Source organism: Falco punctatus (genome assembly GCF_963210335.1).
Source record: "Falco punctatus genome assembly, chromosome: 2".
Taxonomy (NCBI): domain Eukaryota; kingdom Metazoa; phylum Chordata; class Aves; order Falconiformes; family Falconidae; genus Falco; species Falco punctatus.
The window spans coordinates 114,245,719-114,269,502 of record NC_137581.1 but is presented as its reverse complement, the minus strand read 5'-3'; the positions used below and the strand labels follow the sequence as shown (position 1 = coordinate 114,269,502).

At 46.2% G+C, this 23,784-nt stretch overlaps 1 protein-coding gene across 2 annotated transcripts; it reads right to left on the bottom strand.

The window, feature by feature from the left end:
- Positions 1 to 267: 267 nt before the first annotated feature.
- STYXL2 (serine/threonine/tyrosine interacting like 2) lies at positions 268 to 22,401 on the bottom strand. Of its 2 annotated transcripts, XM_080374528.1 has the most exons (6): positions 20,553 to 22,400; positions 19,679 to 19,808; positions 16,676 to 16,770; positions 14,950 to 15,181; positions 13,970 to 14,187; positions 268 to 11,805 (listed from the first exon to the last, which is right to left on the bottom strand). In XM_080374528.1, the coding sequence occupies exons 2-6, from the start codon at positions 19,786 to 19,788 to the stop codon at positions 8,963 to 8,965; spliced, it is 3,498 nt and encodes a 1,165-aa protein (XP_080230654.1). In that variant the 5' UTR covers positions 19,789 to 19,808; positions 20,553 to 22,400; the 3' UTR covers positions 268 to 8,962. The 2 variants fall into 2 exon arrangements, with proteins under 2 accessions (XP_080230654.1, XP_080230653.1); XM_080374527.1 differs by having other exon boundaries at positions 19,679 to 22,401.
- Between the last annotated feature and the right edge of the window lie 1,383 nt (positions 22,402 to 23,784).

Below are 23,784 nucleotides of genomic sequence, written 5' to 3'. Positions count from 1 at the left end.
CCTCCACGCCACTTTCTAATATGCTCCAGGAGTATAAGGATGAGGACCTAGACAAGAATATCTGAATTTAGGTTCCTAAATCCTTTTCAGGCAGTAGAAAAATAGCCTGATTTTCATCAGCGTTCAATGTCCGGTAGCCCCAGATTACTCCAATACCTTTTCAGAAATGAGCAGTGAATTTCAGTGGAAGAAAAAGCTCCCTCAGAGTATGATAGAATAGTTTTCTCAGAACTACTCTCATACTTCTACAGGGTTTTTTCGTGGTGGTTTTTGTTTTTTGTTTTTTGTTTTTAAATATATGTTGGGGGAAGTATTGATGAACAGTAGTTTCAACAAGAGCTGGCTTTCCTAGCATGCTCCAGGCTGAAATCTCTGAAAAGCAAAAATGCCCACTTGCAAGCTATCTCCACAGCCCAGAACAGCAGGCAGCAATTAGTTTCTCAGGCACTCACTCTTCTTTCCATCTTCCTGATGGATATTTCATCTGAGTTTATGCTCTCCTCCCTTGGCTTCTCTTCACCTCTCTGCCTCTCTTTCCAATAAGGCTGTGATCTGTCACAGACTCTCAATGGACAAGACCTATACATCCCATCACTGTCATAGGCAGTTACATTAGACAGGCCAGGATGAAAAGCAGTTTGGAAGGGAGAGAAGCCATCGTGCTTCAGGGCATAGACTTGAACTCTAACCAAGGAAGAGAGATGAAGGAGAGCTTTGGGCCAGGTGGGGGAAAAATTTTACTCAGGGCAAGTTATTCCATAATTACCCACTTAAACTTTCTTTATACCTTCTGAGATGCACCTGGTGCTGGCCAACATCAGAGACAGAAGGGGTGGATCACCGGTCTGATCCAGGAGGGGAATGAGTTTCTTCATTCTTTTTGCCTGTGCACTGAGTTTATAACATTTTCTGAAACCACAATGAAATCCCTTTCCACGCATGACCCTTGCTCTGCCGGTGATAGCCAAAACTCCTTCCCCTAGCCCCGTCCTTCACACTTCCACAAGCAACACAGAGAGAAGCAGGTACAAAGCCAGGTCAAGATGATAAGAACAAAGCCTTGAAGACTGCTCTTAGATACCAGCTTTACTTCAACAGAGGAGGAAATTTTCAAAGAGGTGAACTCTTTCTGTCTTTCTCTCAGGCAGGAGTCTCCTGGGAGGAGAAGAAAACAGCTTTCATTTTAGCGAGTCATGATATTTATGGCCCTTTTATGGGTTTGGTTTGAAAATATAAAAGTAGATGGACTTAAATCTGTTTCAAAAGAGAGGAGATGGGAAGGGGAGAGACAGAGCATATGAAGGGCACATGGGTCTGAATCATCTGCCCATGTTCAAAAGAAAATCAAACACTTTCTTTGTTTTAATACGGACCCCTTCTGCCAGTCATGAAGATAATGTCTGACCTTTTCTTGCATAGACCCTTTTATCCCTAATGACTTACAAATTTTATATGTACACTACCACCAGGAACACTCACCTTGGGATGAAACATGACAACTATTAAATTATGCAACTGCAGCCCCACGCAACAGTTCAGGTGTGATTGCTCTCAGGAAGCCGGCTTTCAGATCACGTCTCCTGCAGAACTGAAAGCTTTATACTTTATTCCTGAGGGGCAACTGTCAGCTTCTGCTTGCTCACACACCAGAGTCTCATGTGGGCTTTTATCCATCCTATTTGTGGTGTCTGTTCAGCAACTGAGGTTGCACCTTTTTGAGGGCCTCCTGTTTTTCATACGTGGAATCTCCTCTGACCCTTTGCCTCTAGGCAATACTTTTGATCCAATTCACAGACTAAAGAGCACATGCCTTGCAAAATTATTGAGGGAGGGAAGTTTAAGTTGAAGAATTGGGGTTTAGCATTTGGGTTTGAATGTAGTTAGGCCTGCGGTCATTTTATCTGCTCTGGGAATGAACCTTCATAGGTTATGACAGCTACCAGGAAACTTCTATGAGCAACATGTACAAAGCCCCCCATTAATTGGCAGTTTCATAAAGGCTATTGTGGTTTCATAAAGCTCTCTTCTCAAGCGAGGAGGGAGAGATGTTCTGCCAAACTCATGGACGGCTTTCAACTGGATCTGAGTTCAGTATGGAGTCATTGCAAAGATTAAACTGCTGGGATAGTCCGTGAAGACAGACCAGTCACACAATGTGTGTGACTTTTTTATGGGTTTTTTTGTTGTTTAATACCAGCTGCTGTGTGTGCAGCATCTCTCTTTGATATGGTGCCCTGCAATAGTCAAATGGAGAGATCACAAAGAGCCAAATCTCTAAAATTAGGCATGGTCCTGGCAGGACGTGACCTGAAGCATACAGCTGTCTGGCCAGTTGCAAACAGTTTTTGCCTCCATGGTTATTTTCTAATACCTCAGAAGTCAATGAGCTCCAGGTAGATGCTGTTAGAAGTTGGGTCATGCTGTAAAAATTATCAGTTCCTTTAAATGTTTCTGTCTTCTAACTAGTATCACCTATGGCTTGGTTCAGTTTTATGCCCGCACACATGCCCTTCTGACTGGAGTCATCCTTCCTTTCATGGTTACTTGTGCAGAGTCCTTGGTAAGTTCGAATCAGGTTTTAAGATTTATTGATCTGGCCTTGTCCATTCTGTGGTGTGTTCTTTGATTTAATTTAATGACCGTAAAGCATTCAGGCATGTTGGCATGAAGGGTGCACTGGAAAAAAATAAGCAATTGATTGATTGATTGATTGATTATGTAGAGACATTGTTTTCTCCAGAGTTAACAATGAAGCTAGTTTTCCGTTATACCCATTGGTGTTTTCCAGGGCATACATATCTTAGCTAAAAGTAAACCAATCTGCCTGCACGTACGAATCATATGTGAAAACAGTTACGCTCTTGTGCAAGGATTACATTTGTGTATGTTAAAGATACATGCAAATAAAAATCTTTGAAACGCAGTTCAGAGAGGAAAGTTGAAAACAGAGACATGATGTCACTTCTGCTCTCTAGGACACTTTTCACATTGCCACTCCTGGATAGCTTGGCACAGACATCCCAGCATCTACTTTAACTTGTTGGTCCCGGGAAGAACTGAAATCCTATTTTTTTGAAAAACCTGCTTTTACGAGTCACAATGTTTTTCCTTTATGTTTGTGTGCTTGTGTGTACGTGTGTGTGCACCCTGCCGCAGGGGAACTGCAGTCCTAGGAAAACACTCAGCTTAGAAGCTACTGAATGGTTGTAACAGGGGGATAGATGGAAGAGCATGAAACCAGCTCCCGAACACATTTAAATGTGCTCAAGAACAAAAGGCAGTCTAGGGGGAAAAAAAAAGGATAAGATTCTTCTACGTCCAAAAATTTTCTGTTCCTAGGGGTAGCCAAAATGACAGGGTGTTCATTTAAGTAGATTACGCTGGTATTGGCAGTACACAACCTAAATACATGCACTTTGAACCTTTCTCCATTTTTTTATATGAAGAACAATGTGACAAATCTTACTGGCATTTAAATTATTACTCCTAAGCAAGTAAGTTAGCACCTTGCTGAGACCACTGGGGCAACTCACATTTAGAGCTATGCTCCCACCTCTCTGGAGAACCGTTGTTTGTTACACATAGCTCCAATTTTGGATGTTTTCTTCGCAATTAGAACATCCAGACATTTAACCCACTGTCATTTTTCTAAATGACAAGTGAAATTCCTGAGAACAAATAGGTAACTCTCAAAGAGATTTTGCTGCAGTACGTGAGCATGCAGTGTCTGTTTCCGAGCCCTAGACTGTATTAATCACATGCTTTCTGCACCTCTGTTGGATTGTCTATAAATTTAGGAAGGTCATGGATACTGTGTTTTCATGTTATAATGTCTATATTGAATGTATTACAGCTAAACCCTTTAAGGAAAGGCAGGCAATGCAACGTAGCCATCCCCAAGTAAAACTTTTTGTCTCATAATTCACCTAGCTCACCACTATAGCTAATGCGTAAGCATTTCTCAAGGAGCTGTAAAAGAAGGAAATGGTGCTAAACTGCTTTTAAAATTACCCAATCTAAACTAGTGCCGCACACAATAAATCAAATTGCCCTGAAAATCCTAGATGCAGGGAAATGGGCCATGGCCCCACACCTCTCGGTATTGCCATGCAGAATGCAGCTGTTACACTAGGAATAACTTACTTCTGGCACATTTCCACTTCTTCCAAACTTGCTTCTACCACACTGAATTCCTAGTCTAGAACAGACACCATTTTATCATCTGTGTCCCACTAATGTCTCTCACCCCTTCCATTTCTCACAGTCCCCTTCACATTTCTCTCAAATCTGTAATTTCTGTAAATCCCACCGTCCTCTTCCTTCCCACAGAGGTTGCCCTGTAACCTTTCCCTGGATTTTTGTACATCTAAACATACTAATATTTTGCATTAGCCTTTTTGGCTTACATATGTATCTTACTGTCTCCCTCTGCTGTAGGGCCCCTTCTTAATTTGCCTATCGTCTTCAGATCTCTTTTTGAACACTTTTTACTTCCTCGCTCTCCAGCTTTCATCATTCACTTCTTAACTTCACCCAGACCAACAACAAATGGGTTTCTCTCTCATGTATCCCTCCTTAACTTCTCTGCTTCCCACATACTCTGAGTTTCCACACTGTTCAAAGGACATTAAGGAAATATAGTAGTAGAAAAGAGAGGCTGGCTGTGGAAAAAACCCAGAAGGACTTAATGAAACTGAGAGACTGAGCACTGAGATGGCAGATGAAATTTAAGGCTACTAAATGCAAAGCATTACACATAAGAAAACATATAAAATTATGATCTCAGAGCTGACCATTGCCATCCAGCAACAACATATTTTGTACGTAATAAAATAGTTCCACGAAAATATCACCTTGGTACTCAGCAACAGCCAGAAAAACCCCATGCAAACTGTTAGGAGTTGATCGGGAAGGAACAGAGAACAGAAGCAAGAACGTCATTATGCCACAGGATAAATCCCTGCCACGCCTGCACCCTGCAAGCTGTGTGAGGATTTGGTCCCTTATCTCAAAGTAGAACTGGAAAGGGTTTGGAGAAGAATGGCCAGGATAATCAGAGACATGGAGCAGGTCGCATATCAGGAATGAGTAACTTGGGCTGAAAAACAGAGAGTTAAGGATGGGGCATAATGACAGAGGGGAGTAAAATCTTGTGGGGCATGTAGATACTAACTAGAGATTATCTGGCATTAAAGGAGGCTGGTGGCAGTGGGTTCAGAACAGACAAAAAGGAGATGGCTTAGCATTCAGGGTAGAGTAAGTTGTGGGACTTCTTGCTGCAAGAGATCACAGAGGCTAGCGGGTACAAGGCTATAATGGCTATAACTCAAAAATGACTAGGCACCTCCACAGAAGGAAAATCTATCAAGGGCTATTAAATACAAAAATATCACATCTGGCTCAGGAAGTCCTTGAGTTGCAAATGATTAGAAGCTGGAAGAGATCATGCTGGGGAAATATCACTTCTATCACTGCTCTTATATTCTTCCCTAGGTATTCACCGTTGTTCTCTGTCAGAGACAGGATATTGAGCCAGATGGACCTTTGGTCTGACCCTGTACAGCCTTTCTGATGTCCCTGTGTTTATATTCTTAACTGACTGTATGAATGCTCCTTGCACTTTCACCTTCCACTATACAATGCCAAAAGAACCCCTTCTGCCTACAGCAGCAAACTGAGGCTGAGCAAAAACATCAGTCCCAGCGCATCTTCGCTGAAAAATCCTTCCTAGATAAATTTGGGTACTTACTCCTTTAATCTAGCATCAGACCAGTGTCACTGCTGCAAAAAACATTCACTCTGCAGCTCTGGTCACCTGAAACAGTCTGTGCAGACCTATCCCCTTTCAGCGATTCCCTGTCTCCTGCTAAATTCTCATCTTAAAACCTGACTTTCTAGCCTGCCTTCAACCTCTCCATTTCTGTCTCTCCTGGTTATTGGTCTTATGACTGAATGCTTTAATATTTTCACCATGCAAGGTCTTTATGTCACTGTTTCATGTAATTTATACCTGCGAGCTGGAGCCTTTCCCATCTCACTTTCAAGCACAGGCCGTACACTGAATAGAGTCCAAAATGATCCCCACCCCCTTATTGCTTTGGGGGTTTGGCTTTATTAACAAGGATATAAGCAATAAGAAAATAAAGTTCAGCTATTTCTAAGGCTTCTCCCTTATGACTGCTCAGCCAGCATCTTAGATGGCCTCTCCCCAGCAAACCATTTTTATCTCCCTTTTACACAAGTGAACTAATAAGCCACCTACCTCAATGAGTCAGCAGAACCCACTTAACCCTTTCCCAGAAGGGTCAAAACTCACTATCAAGATGGTTTGGCGCAGGCTTGTTACAGAACCATATTCTGCCCCTCGGTCTTGAATAATTTATTTGTGCAGCAGACCTAGATTACTGTTTAAATCAAAACGCTACCCAAACAAAGGCTGTGCTGTACAGTGCAAAATGAAACCAATTACTACATCATCTAACGCTCATCTTCTACAGTGTAAGATGCCCCCTACAGTACCGCAGAGGACAGACCTTTCTGTTGAGAACAGCAGCCAGGCACAGAAAGCGGGAGAGAGGTTTTTCAGAGGGAACCAGCCTTTGGTAAAAAGGTAAAGTCAGTGCCAGAAGGTATTGCACCCTTCCACTTTGATCCATCGAAACGGAAGAGCTTTTCCAGACTGAAATTAAAGCATGCTCCAAATATGCATATGCAGAGTTGTTTTCCACAGAGCGCCTTTACCAGGGCTGAAGAGGAAAACGCCTATCCTAACACGCGCTGCAGAAATTCAATATGAAATCTCAGCGTGGTGACAAAGCCTGAAACTCCACTACTTCAAAAAAATACACCTCACAAAAGTATGCAGAAATAAGGGATGTATTGTATTACATATTATATTGCGGTAGAAGTGCATTATAAGCCTTATAGCATCTCTGAATGCCTGAAACATTAACAAGACCATGTTCCTTGTGTACATCAGAAATGTAATCTGAGTTTATGCCAAAAAAAAAACCCAACAAAAAACCCAAACCAAACCCCACCCCACAGCAGTAAAATCTGTTCTTTCTCTTATTTTTGTACCCCTATTATTGTTCAATCAACGGATTTTGAGACTCCATTCACCTGACAATAAGTAGCTATCATTTACCCTAGTCCTGGCTGTCAGAAAGAGTCATCTTTACCTTCAGAGAAGCGGAGATAATGTCTAATCAGTGAGTTATAGTTGAGAGAAATGAGTCTAACTTTAGGAAAATTGGCAGCTGCATTTTGTTATCAGTAATCATTATTTAGATAGCATTGCTGATGTGCCTGGCCTCACACAGACAAGGACAAAGACCAGGCCCTTGCCCTGTGGAGCTTACTGTCTATATTACAGAAATAAAATAGGGAGAGGTACTAACGTAATAATAATGGTGAGCTCGAAGCATCGCAGTGGGAGGGAGAAGGGATGACAAGAAAAAGAAAGACAAAACTTCCTGTGAGGGAGCAATACTGCATCATCCCTCCATTGTCGTTTTACACTTAGCTCTGCCAGAGGGCTTTGTTATTTCAAAATACAGCCTGTACAGAAGAGGGAGCAGATAATTGCAGAGTAGAAATCAGGATAAACTGGCCTAGGTGTTTATAGGAGAGGGGTGGAGGATGTTGACTGGTGACAGGGAGCTGGGGCACTTGGATGCATCAAAGACACAGCGTGGCACCAGCCAGGCAGCGAAGCTGTGGCAGGCTTGGCAGGTCGTGTCACACAAGCTCACAAGGCTCTGCAGGGCACGGCAGGACATGAGGCTCAGAGCTTGGTGTACTCCGTTAACGTGGAGGCTGTGCCCCCTCCGCCCACTCCGAAAAGCAGGCTCTGCGGCTCAGATCCAAACACCACAGTACCCGTAACACACCAGCCTAACCTGCCACCTCCTAAAAACCAGCGTCCAAGTGCCACCTTCAACAGACACACATTTGTCCTTAGGCACGTGGTGCCTTATACCAATGCTTTACTTATACATCATTCTATTATGAGGTCAGTTTGTGTATCACTCTTATTCTTTTAAGGCAATCATGTTGAAAATTAATACATGACTATAGGCATAAAAGTACAGACTTAGCTGAGCTGCATACGTAAAACAAACTAAAGTCAGTACTTCAGAAACCCAGCCTAACCTAACACTAACCCTAACCCTAACTCCAATGCCATCGCTTTAACTACATTAGAACATAATTTTTAGCTGGCTGATAATATTACCGCGTTTGTCCTTTGTTGACCCAAAGTTATTAGCAGGAACCAACCATGCCGGAGCAGAGGTGACTCCACCTAACAGAAAACAATGGTACCACAGGAATACATTCGTTACTGCACTGAACTTCTAAAAAGAAGGAGGCATCTTCTTTTTTCTAGTATTTCACTTTGCTTCTGCTACTTATTGAAGTAAAAACAGTACATGTATTCTCCTGAACTGTTACTTCTGTAGACATTCGTAAGACCGGTGCAGAAAATGGAGCTTACCTGGCAGTATCTTCTTAGCGGTATAAAGTAACACTGATTAAGAGAGGAACATTCAAGTTCCTAGAAAAGGCTGTTGGCTTCTTCCATTTATGATCAAAAAGATCCTAGAAAAAAATATGTCCAGTCTTTAACGAGACTAGGAAATTGAAATAACCAAAATGGGATGTGATTGGTCTTTTGAATTGAGGTGCCACCATTACTCGCTTTTGCTGCTGAAACATCGTCTGGCTCCTAATGGCTTCTAACATTGTGTTCCTACCTACATTGATCATTTAACACTAGCATCTTCTTTCTGACAAACCACAAACACTTCCAAAACTTGACCTCTTCCCTTTATCGCTTTTGATTAAGAAGAGAACTATCTGCAGGAAATGCCCTACAAACCACAAAGGATTATCAGAAATATAATGATGAGTGATTCAGGGACTCTGTGGCTCTGCTTGTGTTCCTATAATCTGATCTTGGTCACTCTTCCCTTCGCCGCCGGAGCTTTGCCGTAGTTTCTTCTAGTCGGCTTCTCCAAGCAGCGATAATGGCATCATCATCCATCTCTTCTTCCTCTTCTTTACGCACGCTTCGCCTGTACTGAGAGAACTGTCTAGATGCAAATCTTTCCTCACTTTGTTCCACTTTTGCCTCCTTCTTTCCATCCTCTTCAGACTTTGAAAAGCTCTGGGTGAACTTCCTCTTAGCTCCAAATTCTGATATGTCCGACCTGGCCTCCTCTTCACACGCCTCCACATGATGAGATCTAACTCGACTCTGTGTAGATGACTCAGGTGATCCAGAGTCAAAGGACGGTTCAGGTGTTTGGCTGAAAACAGGCAGCTCTGGGCTCTTTTCTCTGGAACTTGTTGTCTCACTGACCCTTGACCTTGTGAACTTATACATCTTTTTGTCCTCTTTGGCAGAAGCAGAGGAAAATCTTGACATGGTTCTCAGTGAATCTCCTTTTGACTCATAGGAAGAACAGCTGTCCAGCTCTTCTCTTTGGGATCTGGAGAACCTGTAACTGGATGTTTCAGAATCCATCTCTCTAACTTTGGATGATCTGCTGTATTTCTCTCTAGCCTTCTCACTTTGATCATAATATGATGGCGGTTCTCTTTCTGCTCTCAGGCCACTGAGCCACCTAGTAATATCGCTCTCTGTCTCTGACTTTGGTGCGCCTGTGTTTGCAGGTTGACCGGACAGATCGAAGCCTGTATCAGTTCTGTCAACATCTGCTTGCCAGGGCCGCCTGTGGCTGCTTGCTGTACTCTCTCTGTCATCTTCTACTTCATTTTCCTCTCCTTTGGTCACCTTCTTTTTAAATAAAGTGCTGCGTTTATTGTCTCTGATCACCTTTTCAATTTGATAATCTGACATTTTCTCTCTCATTTCCATCTGCATCTCCTTCTCCTTCCTCCTGAGTTTCTTTAGGTCAACATGATCTGCAAAGAGGCTGTACAGTGGCTTGCTTGTCTGTGTTGTCTTCAGGTTTGAACTAGTCCCTTCTGTCCTTGCGCTTGCTGAGGTACTGCAAGACAGGACAGACTGCGACTCAGCCCTGTGCGTGTCCTGCTGGCGAAGCTGAGAGGTAGCAAAAGATGAACCACTCTGAGCACTGAGAAGAGAAGCCTTATCATCATCTACACGCCTGCCGATGTCTCCTGACATCACGCTGGAGGCCATGGCAGATGATGGACGGGACAGCATCATGATCTCATTTTGCTTTTGAGCAATGGTTTCACTGACCACGTTAGCGATCCAGTTCTGAATGCTTGCCATGGAGATTGTGTCTCCTGGGCCAACTGCGAGATTGGGCAGGGGTATACTTGGCGTCTGAGGCTGGATTGCCCCCGTGCTGCTCCTGGTCTGTGATAACGATGAATTGTTTGTCTGCACGCTCAGTGCAGAAGCTGCATCCTCGGCACCACTTGCAGAAGGTGCTGAAGGCCAGAAAGCTGACAGTGGGATACTCCCACTCATCGTACTGTCTGTCTCCCAGCTGCACATGGACTGGCTTTCTTCTAAAACTTTCTTTGAACGTTCAAGGAGCTCCACACGCCTCTGCTTCTTCTTAGCTGAAGCAGAATCCTCAATTTTGGCAAACTCCACAAATTCCTCCTTGTTTTCATTACCCACCTTTTTCTGCCGCTTCATCTTCCACGCCTGGTAAGCTGTCAGGTTAATATCTGACAAACTCTTCCCTTCTGCCCCCTCCCCCTCTGCTTGGCTGCCATCTTCTGCTGGAGACGGTGCAGATGATGATGATGGTTCTAGATCCTTCTTGTGAAAGCCAAACTGGATCCTCTTGATCTTCCACCTTTCTAGAGGGGTCAACTTGTCTTTGTTCTTTTGGCAGAAATTGTAAAAGGAGCTACTGTCTGAAAACACACTCTCCTCATCCACATCCTTCTCCTTTTTTCCTGTTTCTGGGGAATGTCTCTCCCCACAGTTTCTGTTCTTAGAACGATACCTCTGTGCAGCTTCCTTCTCGATCTCCAGAAGCCTCTGGTTCCACATGTCCCAAGTGCTCTCTGAAGACATAGAGCCTGTGCGGCTCCTCCTCATGCTGCTAAAGCTACTGGCTTCCAGCTGTTGTTTTAGGGTTCGAATCTCAAAACTGCTCACGCTCTCAATGTCACTGAATTCTCCTGATGGGTGAGGTCTTCCTCCCATGTTGAAATCTCCATCCTCCTCCCTGGGTGGACCCTCCATTTGGTATTTCTCATTTCTGCGCTGCCAGTCATGGATCCTCTGTTCCACATCCTCCTCAGGTTGTTCCCCTTCCTGATCTGGAAGCTTTGGAGATGTTCTTCTTCCATGGTTAACTCCTGGTTCCTTTGCAGGCAGGCCTTGTTTCTTCCTCCATTCCTCATACAACTGTTCTTCTTCCTCCTCGCTGATGAGGGTGGAGTGTTTGGAAGCCCAGCTAGTTTTTCCCACTGATGAAGAGTTCATAAGGCTATCCAGCAGGCTGCTGGTGTCCTCTTCTTCTACTGTGATGGAGTGGGCTTTGGCTCCCGTGATGCTTTCTGAGTCCCCAGCTCCAGACAGCTGGGAAGAAGTCCCTGCAGGGACAACAGGACTTTGACTAGGAGTGACTTCTTCATCTCCAGTATGCTCCAGCTCTCGTTCCTCCAGTAACTGTTCGTTGAGCTCCCTTAGCTGTTTCAGAAAGCCATCGTTGGGGTAAATGGCGCGCTTCTTTCTCAGAGTCATCAGAGCCTCTAGGATGGTCATATGGTGGTAGATCATCAGATAAGCGGCCACCAGCACAGCTGAGCGACTGATTCCCATTTCACTGCTGACCAGGATTTTGCCTACAGACATTGAATACAAAAGTAATTAGCTGTTTCCAGGAACACAGAGATCTTGCTCCGATACGTAGCACAAAAGCATTCTCTGAACGGTGTTAGATTATATGTTTCAGTGACTGAAACCAATACTAAATATTTGTTAACTTTATCTTAATAAAAATCTAGATAGGTATGAATAAAAAGCACATTCGTTTCGAAATCTGTGAGCAGTCACTTTTTACAACAATCTAAATAATATTTGTATTTTCACCTATACTCTTCACTTCCCCAGATAAACGAAAAGCTTATAATAGGCATTAGAAGGACAAGTGATACAGTGTTCTTGACCTGCTGGCTGACTTAGGGGACGACATTTAAGCTTTCCAGGCTTCAGCTTCCACGTATGTAGAAAGGGAGATATTAGCATTAGCCTCCAAGAAGGTATTGGGAGGATAAGCAAATAATTTTTTTATAAGGCGCATTATAGGACTTAAATACAATTTCATATTCATCTAATTACATTTTTGCCAGAATCCAGATCTGCTGTTTTGCAAGGTACACTCAGCTACATGTAGACTGGCTGGAGGCCAGAGTCACAGTATATCTGGGAATAGGAGAAGCAAGCAGCTAGCGGAAGAGAGCTGATTTTGACTCTGACAAACTGATACAGCTGCTTCAAACTGCTGGGACCCGCTGTTCTGTAAACAGTGGCTGCAAGAGCTAGAATCAAAGCTGAGGATCTGCTTTGTTTCCTGGCATTTACACAGAAACCACCTCCTGCAGAAAACAGCTTTGGCAAAGAGGAATCATTCTTTAAAGTTACTTTTATAGCAAATTACAGTTAAAGAAAAGCCTGTAAATATGAAGAGAATGTAAATGATGCTTTGCTAGCTTGCAAATAACTGAAATTACTGTTTCTACATGTGTGATTAACTCCAGTTTAATCAAACTGTTTGCACTGAAGCTTTATGAAGCCAGTTTAAACACCGCCTTTCTGACTGCTGGTATGGTACTGCAAGTATTTACCTAAGGTACCTATACCTACAATCTCAAAGCGTCTTTTACACCTTTCTTAGTATCTAGAGTCTCAGTTGCCTTCCAAGTGTTTTAACAGCCCGTAAAGCCTATCTAACAGCTCATCAAAAGGGGGAGATCTCATCCCTCTGCTTTTTTTCAAGGCTCTTTTGCCTCAGTGCCTCCCTCCATGTGTGGGCTCTGGTACTCACCTGGCCCTTTAATGAGCCAGTTCAGCTCACTAATCCAACGGAAAACCATCTCTTCCCTGCTGGGCTGTCATTTTTGCTGGGTTAGTAAGCTGAAGGGTCGATGAATGCCAGCAGCAGTAAGCATCTGTCCTATGCCAAGGGTAACAACGGGAGTTATGATGAAGAACATAGGTGGGTAGAGTGTCCCTCCACACGTTGTTGGTGAGCTATTAAAATCGGTTCAACTTTTCTTGTGTGCTAACAAAACTTACCACTTTTCTCACTGTCGCTTCTACTAAGAGGTAACCTGTTGTGCTTCTACAAAAATTAAATGCATTGAATACATATATGAAGAATATCACTGGTTGTGGTGTTCATTTTCATATTGAATTCCATAAAGATGTGTATCCATTGAAGATGCAACAAAATGACCAGTATGTGCTGGAGCTCCACAGAATAACAGTTGCCATGGAATTGGAGTCCGGCAAATTATACAGTAGCCTGGGTGTAGACATCCAGAGGCTCAGCCCAGCTGTTTGGATTGTTCTAGTAAATCAGCCTGTTCTATTGTAGCAAGCATGCCGGCAAAACTGAAACTCATGGTGTGCAGGAATATATCAATACATGTAATATTAGCTAATATCAGTATAAGAAATAACATTTATTGGAGCAGGGCTTCACCTCTTTGCAATGGTAGGGTACTTTCAAAACAGCTGAGGGAGGTGGCTTGCAGCCAGTTTGAGTCCCAAGGCATGGGGCTTGCAGCAGGGGCTGCTGAGCTGCCCCCTCTCACTCGTTTGCCCCCTCCTGTTTTGAATGAGGCTTGGCAGAAACGGGCAAGAACTGTTCACCATAATGGATGCAGAGGACAACGTATCTGCCTTCTACCCAATTACAAATGCGGCATCGGCTGGTTATCAGCGTAACGCTTCCACCCATTAATTCCCAAGCAGTCTGGAACCACCACAATCTTCTCCTCTTACCCCTGTAAGTCAGCAGTGCTTCGTCAAGGAACTCCGCAGCTGGGCGGAAGTGTTTGGAGATATCCATATCTGGAAAATCGTCCACTTCAATGCCCATGTACTGGATATTCAGACCATTGTAGAAACCTGGTCCTGTGTATACACCTGTACCATGAGCTGCGTTCAAGACATGTGTGATCCCCAGTCTCTTCAAACGGCTTTTATTCACTGCAACGCTTCTTCAGAAAAGAAAAAACAGATGTTAGATACCAGTGCTCCTATTTTGGGTAGGGGAGCAGCTGTCTGCTACAAGGTCTGCAGAGCTCCCAGTCTGTGTTACTCATCCAACACACAGCTCCACTCAGACCTTAATGTCCTTTCAGAGTTCTACAGGTATTCCTTTCCAGTACTCACTGGGAAAAGAAAATGAGAAACCTGCACTCACCAGTAGACTTGCATGGTCAGTTTCCACTGCAGCTTGATTTTAAACTCATCCTGCCATCCTAAGTTCTGGCTGTTTACTTATTTCTCAATTTTTATCACTCTGTAATTGACGCTTTACACCATATCCCTTTCTAATTGTCTGGCCACTTGCACAGTTGTCTCAGACAGCTGAGCCATGGTACAGAAGACCTAACCGTTTCCACTTCATAGTCGCTACGGTATTTCTTTTTTCTCTCTCTTTTACATAACAAAGACTTTAGTCCCCATTTCAGGACCAAACTCCCACCAGAACAGTGTAATTTGGGCTCATTTGCCTTTTCCTCTCCTAAATTGTAGAAGCATCAAAATAGCACAGGAAAGCTGCTGATTCTATTCCAGAAGTATTTACTTTTCAGCACACAGAGGTTTTTGTGAGCGTATCTGAAAAACACTGTGGGGCTCTCTAGGGATGCAGGGTATTAGATGCATGTAATATATGTTATGCCTTCAGTGGTTCCATCTGACCCTTCCCATCACTGGGAATCTCATGCAACTTCATGACAAAAGCTGGCACTCACTTTTCTGCTATGAAGACATTAGGCCAGACTTCATCCACAGCATCCCTGGGGGTCTCCAGCCTGTCCTTCACAAGTGCCCTCTGCAAGTCCATCACACATGGTGTGTTAAACAAGCTGGTGTCATCAATCTTTTCCTTAACTCGGTTGTACAGGTCTTCCACCATCAGCTGCCGCGCAGACTCTAACATGCTGGGACACACTGAATCTACCTTGGTGTCCGTTGTCTTCAGTTCTGGAATAAACTGACATTGTAACTAAGAGTATGTAAAACCAATGCAAATATATGACCTGTTGTCCTCGTTTCAGCTGGGATAGATGGAATTTTCTTCTCAGTAGCTGGTGCAGGGCCGTGTTTCGTATGTGGTGTGAGAACAGTGTTGATAGACACTGATGTTTTCAGTTGTTCCTAGGGAATGTTTATACTAAATCAAGGACTTTTCAGTTTCTTGGGCCCTGCCAGCCAGAGGGCTGGGGAGGGCACGGGACACTGGGAGGGGACACAGCCAGGACAGCTGACCCAAACTGGACAAAGCGGTATTCCTTACCATGGGACGTCATGCTGGCTATATAAACTGGGGGAAGAAGGAAGATGGGGACATCTGGCATTATGGCATTTGTCTTCCCGAGTCACTGCTCTGTGTGCTGGAGCCCCGCTGTCCCGGGGATGGCCGAGCCCTGCCTGCCCGTGGGGGGTAGGGAACGAATCCCTGGGTTTGCTTTGCTTTGCTTGCGTGTGCGGCTTTTGCTTTGCCTGTTACATTGTTCTTATCTCAGCCCTTGAGTTTTACGTTCCTTCCTGATCCTCCTCCCCATCCCTCTGGGCGAGGGGCAGCGAGCGACCATGATCCTGGGTTGCCGGCCAGGGTTAAACCGCAGCACCTGTCATTCTTTGTTCCTGGGACAAGCCCTGTGGCCTGCTTTTTTTCCCAGTAACATCACACCATCCCGTCTGCAGTGTGTGCCTGCACATGCTTTTCTAGCAGCCTCAAGGTAGTCAGCAATGGGAAGAGCATATTGCACTGTCCTCTCAGCCCAGAGACCCACACCGGCCAAAGGCCTGGGAGTTACGTGCACGCTTGCTCCAGCCCCAGAAGAAGGCGGCCGCTCCCTAAAGCTTCCCCAGGTGGGGAATTGGAGACGGAGGTGCTGATGTCTTCTGCCTCATATCCAGTGACAGGACCTGTGGGAATGGTTCACAGCTGTGCCGGGGGAGGTTTAGACTGGCCATTAGGAAGCATTTCTGCACTGAGAGGGTGGTCAAACACTGGAACAGGCTTCCCAGAGACATGGTTGATGCCCCAAGCCTGTCAGTGTTTGAGAGGCATTTGGACAACGCCCTTAATACCGTGCTTTAGCTTTTGGTCACCCTGAATTAGTCAAGCGGTTGGACTAGGTGATCGTTGTAGGTCCCTTCCAACTGAAAGATTCTGGTTTAATCTGTTCTGTTCTATTTTATTCTATCCAGCTTGTGGCAGCAAGCAACCAGCAGTCAAACTGTATTCACCACTGTGGTCCATGATTCTGCCAGGTTCAGTGCACAACTTCAAAGGAAGCCACCAAACCTTTCTGTAAATTGTTATTTCTTTGTGGGTTTCACCTCTACCTCATGTGGAGTTTTCTCATAAAGGCTTTTTTATCATTTTAGGATCTCTGGATGAGAAAGGCAAAACAAGTGCAACTCAAGACTCTGTTACTGAGACAGTTCTTTTACCCTTCCTCTTCTTACCTTCATTGATTATTTGTTTGGCAGCCACAGCAGATGACAGGTGGATTGGCTCCATGAAGATGCTCTCGGTATCGGTGTCCGATATCACTGAATACCTGCCAACCAACCACGCCGCCTATCAGGCAAATGTCCTCTACTGGGACCCCATCTCCAGGACTTCAGCCCTTTTCACCCATTCCAGAAGAAAGCAGCAGAGAACTGGAGCAGTGAGGACCTTTTGAAGCTCCAGCTCTTCTCCCACCCCTCACCCCCACTCTGCTCTCCAGGATGGCACTACAGGCTTCAAATATGCCTTGGTATCCAGTGTTTGCAGGATACCTCCCATGGGGAGGAGCTGCAGTGGGCTGGGAGCGCAAGACAATGGAGTGGTGAAGTTTCAGGGTAGAGAAGATCAGTGTCTGGTCTGAGACTGGGAGGGGGATGGATCACAAGGAACAGTCTCACAAGTAGCTCTCACTTAAGGCAGACATACATAAACATTGTCCTAACTAGAATTTATTGAACAATTCAAAACAATGATGCTAGAAGGGTGTTGGGTTTTTTTGGTTTGGTTTGTTTTTTTTTTTCTGTTAGCTAATTGCCTACAAGCATCCTTTGAGTTCTCACAAGCTGTAAGGCAAGCATTAAGATTGAAGCTGTGAATCTCTCCCTCAACACTCAGTACATTGGTCACTTCATTAGCCTGAATCTGTGGTCAGTCTCTCCACTCACATGATGGTGTCTAACTGCAGCTCAGAAACAACTATGAAACCCACAAACACCTCTGAAGGGAGTTCTTCAACACACAGTATGATTTACCTAAGTTTTTGTTAAGCAAAAAAAGGCCACAATCTTGAAAACATTATTTTCATCTGGGTCCACCTGCACAGTCCAAGCAAATCTCTTCTTCCTCAGACTATCTTAAAATATTTTACAGAGCTTTTTCCCTGATGCACACCCTCTACATTTCCTTCCAGATAGATGGTACAGATCATCGGGACAAGTTTGCTGCCATCACAAAAGATACTTGGCAATGCAGGCTCGCGGTACTTGCAACATGTTGTTTTTGTTTAATTAACGCAGGGGAGGGAGGGCAATTAATGTGCAGTCAGGGTGCAGCAAAGTGTCTGGAGAGTTAAACTGCTTTCATTCTCCAGAATCAAAATGGAAGGCACAACCATCGGAAACCAGTTAATGGTCTCGTTATTTAGTGGTGTTCCAGCACTTGTCAACCGTGACGGAAAGTAATCCCTTTCTAGCTCTTCAAAGGAGTTTATGAGGTGAGCAAGGGGACTCTCAGCCTCATTTACAGGACATGACACACATTTGCAACTATGCCCTGCCTTTAATTCACTTTGCTGTAAAGGTTGCCTCCAAGCTCAATCAAAAGATAACAGCTGGTAGTCATCCGCCCCCACAGCCTCAGCACTTTTACCTGGGGCTGCCCCAAGCAGCCGTGAAACACACAGGTGCAAACTGCCCCAGCCTGGATGCTCCAAGGGTTTCGCTCTGGTTGGGAAGGACCTTGGCGTTTTCATCATTGCTCTCGGCATTGACAGCAAGGAAAAAAGGGGAGGGGAAGGGGGAAGGGGGGGGAAGGGAAGGGAAGGGAGAAGGGAAGGGAAGGGAGAAGGGAAGGGAGAAGGGAAGGGAGAAGGGAAGGGAGAAGGGAAGGGAGAAGGGAAGGGAAGGGAGAAGGGAAGGGAGAAGGGAAGGGAGAAGGGAAGGGAGAAGGGAAGGGAGAAGGGAAGGGAGAAGGGAAGGGAAGGGAGAAGGGAAGGGAGAAGGGAAGGGAAGGGAGAAGGGAAGGGGGAAGGGAAGGGAAGGGGGAAGGGAAGGGGGAAGGGAAGGGGGAAGGGAAGGGGGAAGGGAAGGGAAGGGAAGGGAAGGGAAGGGAAGGGAAGGGAAGGGAAGGGAAGGGAAGGGAAGGGAAGGGAAGGGAAGGGAAGGGAAGGGAAGGGAAGGGAAGGGAAGGGAAGGGAAGGGAAGGGAAGGGAAGGGAAGGGAAGGGAAGGGAAGGGAAGGGAAGGGAAGGGAAGGGAAGGGAAGGGAAGGGAAGGGAAGGGAAGGGAAGGGAAGGGAAGGGAAGGGAAGAAAATAAACTGGAGAGGTGCTTCTATTCATTTTGAGTGACTGATGAACAGTAGGAGAGTGATTTACCAAGTTCAATACATAATTTTACTTTATGTGAGCTCAGTGTACTTCCTAAACAATTTTTAAAAGCATGTAGTTAAATGAAATAAGCACTCTATCTTCATTTTTCTGCAGTGCTCCACAGTTAATGGGAAACATTTCATAACCTCCTACTTGCTGAAGGGCCACTGGGGCAGGTTGTTTTTAAACTCGATCCTTACTCCCCGCCTTCAGCTAAAGCATCTCAAAGTGTACACAAAGCCCTGAAGAGCATTTTGCTTTAGGAAAAGAGTACTAAGGGATGCATTTTTCCTTGTATTAGGTGAAAACACATCTAATCATGCTTGGTTTGCTTGAGGTAACTCAATTTTTGCTTGCACTGTGACAGCCTCCTGTTCAGTGCCTGAAGCCAGTAGCCAAAGATGCGCTGACCCAAACCCAGATTTGAAGTTCCTCAGTCTCTCTGGGGCTGGGAAAGGTTAATATCAACATTAAAAAATCCACAGGTCCTTACAATGGACAGGAAGACAAGGCTGAATTTGGGAAGAGTTGAAATCTGGATCAGAAGTTTCAGCGCGCGGGTGGACGCGAGAGGATGAGGCAGGGAAGAGCAATGACACCACCCCATAGTAACGCCTTCTGCAATTAATCCCCACTGCGTGTGTGTACTCTCTCAGCGGGATGGATGAATTAGTGCAGGAGCCCTGTCTCTCCTGCCTGTCTCCCTGCTCGTATGCTAACCCCTGCCTCAAGGAAGCGTCTCCATCCAAATGCCTGTGCGGAGAGGAGGTGGCGGAAGAGGAGGGAGGGCAAGCTGCTCTACCGCCTGCTACCAGGAGGCCGTGGCAGTGCCCAGGAGGCCATGGCAGTGCCCGCCGCAAGCATACTCACAAGCTGGGTGAGGGGCTGCGGAGATAGTGGGCTTGCACAGCCTTCACATCTGGTCCCTTCTCCTCGTCGGGCACTGCCTGCTCGCTGTCCGAATCTCTGCCGCTGGCCATGGCGGCTGTGAGAGGATCCGCTGTGAGGGGAGCACGGCAGGAGAGAGGGCCGTTACAGAGGTCCACGTGGGAGCCCATCCCTCGGCCATGGGGTGGTGGTGGCAGGGGGCGCACAGCAGAAGGGGCTCCCACATCTTGCTCCCCAAACCCTGCAAGGAGCCCCTGCGGCAGGCCAGCTGCACTGGCTCCTCGGCCAGGGTGCCTGCCGTTCCCCAGGCCTCGTGCAGCTCCCTGGCTGCTCCCCAGCGAGCGCCCATGCCCTTCTTGCCTGTGAGTAAGCGTGCAGGAAGGCCAGGAAGGAAGGGGTGGTGGGGCAGAAACTCTATCCCCTCCCTGGCCAGCTCAGCCCTTGCGGTGGCTGGAAGGAGCTATACACAGCCAGGGCCGGACTGGAAGGAACAAGAAACATGAGACATCGCCTCTCCAAAATGAAACACTCCTAAAGCTCAAGGCCAAAGGCGCTTTAAGCCTTAGGATTTTGTCCTTATAACCCTTTGTGGGGAGGCTGCCGTGCCTCCCCCAGGTGTGGGAGAGCAGGGGGGCCATAGCGCTGTCAGGAACATGAAAACACGCAACCAATGCTTCCCCAGCGCCGGCCAGAGGGATGCCAGCCCCGCCGTGCCGTGCCGTGGCAGCCGATGGCGGCTCCGGAGGGCCCCAGCAGCCAGCCTCAGGCGGGAGCACGGCAGCCGTGTGCCACCAGCGGGGCTGAGAGGTGGCTGCTGCTGGCAGGGCAGGCAGGGGAGCACGGGAAGGGCACTTACCCCCTGTGCCTGGACGACTTCACCAGGGGTCCTTGCTGGAGGCACGGCGTGGAGTCCGGTGAGTAGGGCAGGAATCCTGGCAGGGAATGGTAACAGGGGGAGAGAAATCAGCTGCCCCCTCTCGCTTGCTCTGCGGCTTCTTCATCAAGGGGCAGGACAACTGTCAGCACCAAACCTTTATCAGCTTTCTAAATATAGCGTTGTCCTAATGCTGGCTGCTGGATTGCACAGGGAAAGAATTCAGTGCCTCATAGATGGCAGCTGGTCAAGCACTTAACTCCTTCCCCGCTGTGGGCTGGATCCTCCGACATTTCCCAGTTGTAGGAGGAGCCCAGAGACAGTGAATTCAGCTGGACCTTTGCCTGCAGGGAACCTCCAGGCAAGTGGGATCCCATCAGGCACAACCTGAAATGTTGGTATGACCTCTGATGTCCTTGGGAAACACAGTGCAGGGTGAGCTACTCCAAGCTTACTAGAAGTAAGCTACCTGCCAACTACCTGGGCTTCTGTAACGTCTTTGATACTGTCCACCACAACTTTCTTACCTCTAATTTGGAGAGATGGATGTGATGGATGGACTATTCGATGGATAAGGATTTGGCTCCATGGCTACATCCAGTTACAGTCAGTGGCTCGGTGTCCAAACGGAGATCAGTAACAAGTGGTGCCCCTGAGGGTTCCGTACTGGGACCAGTACTGTTCAATATCTTTATTAATGACAGACAACGGGCATAGACTGAGCGCACCCTCAGAAATTCTGTGGATGACACCAAGCTGAGCGGTGCAGTTGATTTGGTAGAAGAAAGGGATACATCCTGGGTGGCATCCAGGAGAACACTGACAGGCTGGAGGAGCGGGCCCATGTGAACCTCATGAGGTTCAACAAGGCCAGGTGCAAGGTCCTACACCTGGGCCAGGGTGGGACAATCCCCAATATCGATACAGGCTGGGGAATGAATGGATTCAGAGCAGCCCTGCAGAGGAGGACTTGAGGGTACCAGTGCATGAAAAACTGGATGTGAGCCAGCAATGTGCACATGCAGCTCAGAAAGCCAGCCTTACCCTGGGCTGCATCAGAAGAAGCGTGGCCAGCAGGTCAAGGGAGGCGATTCTCCCCCTTCTACTCAGCTTTCGTGAGACCCCATCTGGAGTCCTGCGTCCAGCTCTGGAGTAACCAGCACAAGACATGGACCTGTTGGAGTGAGTCCAGAGGGCCATCAAGATGATCAGAGGGCTGGAGCACCTCTCCCATGAAGAAAGGCTGAGAGAGTCGGAGCTATTCAGCCTGGGGAAGGTCCTAGGGAGACCCTACCGCAGCCCTTCAGTACTTAAAGGGGATGGCATAAGATGGAGAGACACTTTTTACCAGGGTCTATAGTGACAGGACAAGGGGCAATAGTTTTAAAATAAGAGTGTAGATGTACATTAGATATAAGGAAGAAATCTTTTACTATAAGGGTGGTAAGACACTGGAACAGGTTGTCCAGAGAAATTGTGGATGCCCCATCATTAAAGTGTTCAAGGCCAGTTTGGGTGGGCTTTTGAGCAACCTTATCTAGTGAAAAATGTTCCTGTTTATGGCAGGGAGGTTGGACTACATGATCTTTAAAGGCCCCTTCTGACACAAACCATTGTATGATTAGCTGATTTTTGTTCTTGGAAGAGCTAGGAATGAGGTACACTGTGTTTTCTGCAATGTCTTTTCGAAGAGGAAACCTCCACTTCCCATCACTTGACTACTCAGCAAAGCTCATGGGCCAGGGTGGTCCAAGGCAGAACCAGATGAAAGCCTAAATGCTACTCACCCATACTGAGGGCTCCAGTTCTGAGTCATGCAATGACATCCCACTGTTGATTCCTTTTGCAAACAAACAAGAAAGGAAGCAGAAAAAAGACCCGACCCATCTCATACCACAGGAACCCTTGCTGCTGCACAGTGCCTGGCCGGGCCTGCGCACACCCCTTCCTTCTGACCTGAGCACCGCATCGCCACACGGGGATGGGGCCACAACTGTAGGGATGCCACATCATGGCACGGAGGAGCAGTGAAACAGGCACTCAGGTCTTTGTGTGCTCATAGCCCAGACTTGAGTTAACACAGTTACAGGGGTGGGCAACTAGTAACCAGAGAAATTGTTGTCTTGAATCGAGGGTGTGATATCAAGGGGAGAAATGGATTACTAATTTCAGGTTTGAAGAGATGGTTTATTATACCAAAAGAGGATCAATTGTGTTGATCCTACAGCTGCCTCCTCTGGGCAATGCCATTTTTAGCCGCTTCTGCAATGCAGTACCACATGTGTTCTTGTTAATTACCGCTGACTGAGGCCCAAAGTGATCTAAAGGCGTCTGCCTATGGACTCCCTTATTATGGGAGAACAGAGTTGTCAAAGGACCTAAATGTTGTGGGATCACATACGCCATTGACATCCAATAAAAACTGATGCTTTCAAGTCACTGAGCTGTTTCTGAAAATACCTGTTCATGAATCTTTAAGGATGCAACTGCAGCAGGGGATGATGGCTAGACCCAAAATGCCCACTGCTCTGCTCCCATGTAGAGATGCAGATAGGATCGCATATGTTGTGGGATTGTGGAGAATACACGGGCAGCTCTTCCTCACTGCTTGTTACAAGCTGTTGCTTTGTGGAATCAAGATGCCCAAGCAGAACAGAGGCAAGGACGCTAGAAATGTTTGCTAACGAACGTATACACATGCAAACACAGCAAAAACTAGCAAGCTGTAAGCGGTTGGGCATCTGTCATTGGTGATTAATGTATCCATTCATAGACGAACCCAAAGTGAAGATGGCCAGGTGCTGTCCTCTTAGGTGGGAAAGATGGGATCTTGATGGAAGGTTCCTCTTTCTCTAACAGGAGTTACGATCATTAACAGTGTTAGCACTATGCTATGTATCCATTGATCTTCATTGGCTTCTATAGGTGAGCCTTATCAGAGTATATATTTTTGGCAAGACAATGAAGCCACCCTAGTTTCATATTAAAGCTTTTCATGTCAATGGCAGTTTCATTTAAATAAGCTAATAATACCCCTTAAAAATCCTATATATCAGCAAAAAGATTCCCCAGAGATGCAGCCATCAGGAAAAATAAGACTAAGGGCTTGCATCGCCCATGGGTCAGCGATGAAGTAGTCGATGTGTGTCAGCCTATGCCAAGACATAGGCCTGCGTTAGCCTAAGTAGGGCCATGGCAAAGCTCTGGCAGTGTT

Bases quoted from the DNA above. Each gene is read 5' to 3' on its own strand.
- STYXL2 (XM_080374527.1), bottom strand. From the start codon at position 19,866: ATGGGCTCCCACGTGGACCTCTGTAACGGCCCTCTCTCCTGCCGTGCT. The intron at 15,182-16,675 runs GTAAGAAGAGGA...AGTTTATTCCAG, and splicing joins CAAACAAATAATCAATGAAG to AACTGAAGACAACGGACACC. The intron at 14,188-14,949 runs GTGAGTGCCAGC...TCTTTTCTGAAG, and splicing joins AATGTCTTCATAGCAGAAAA to AAGCGTTGCAGTGAATAAAA.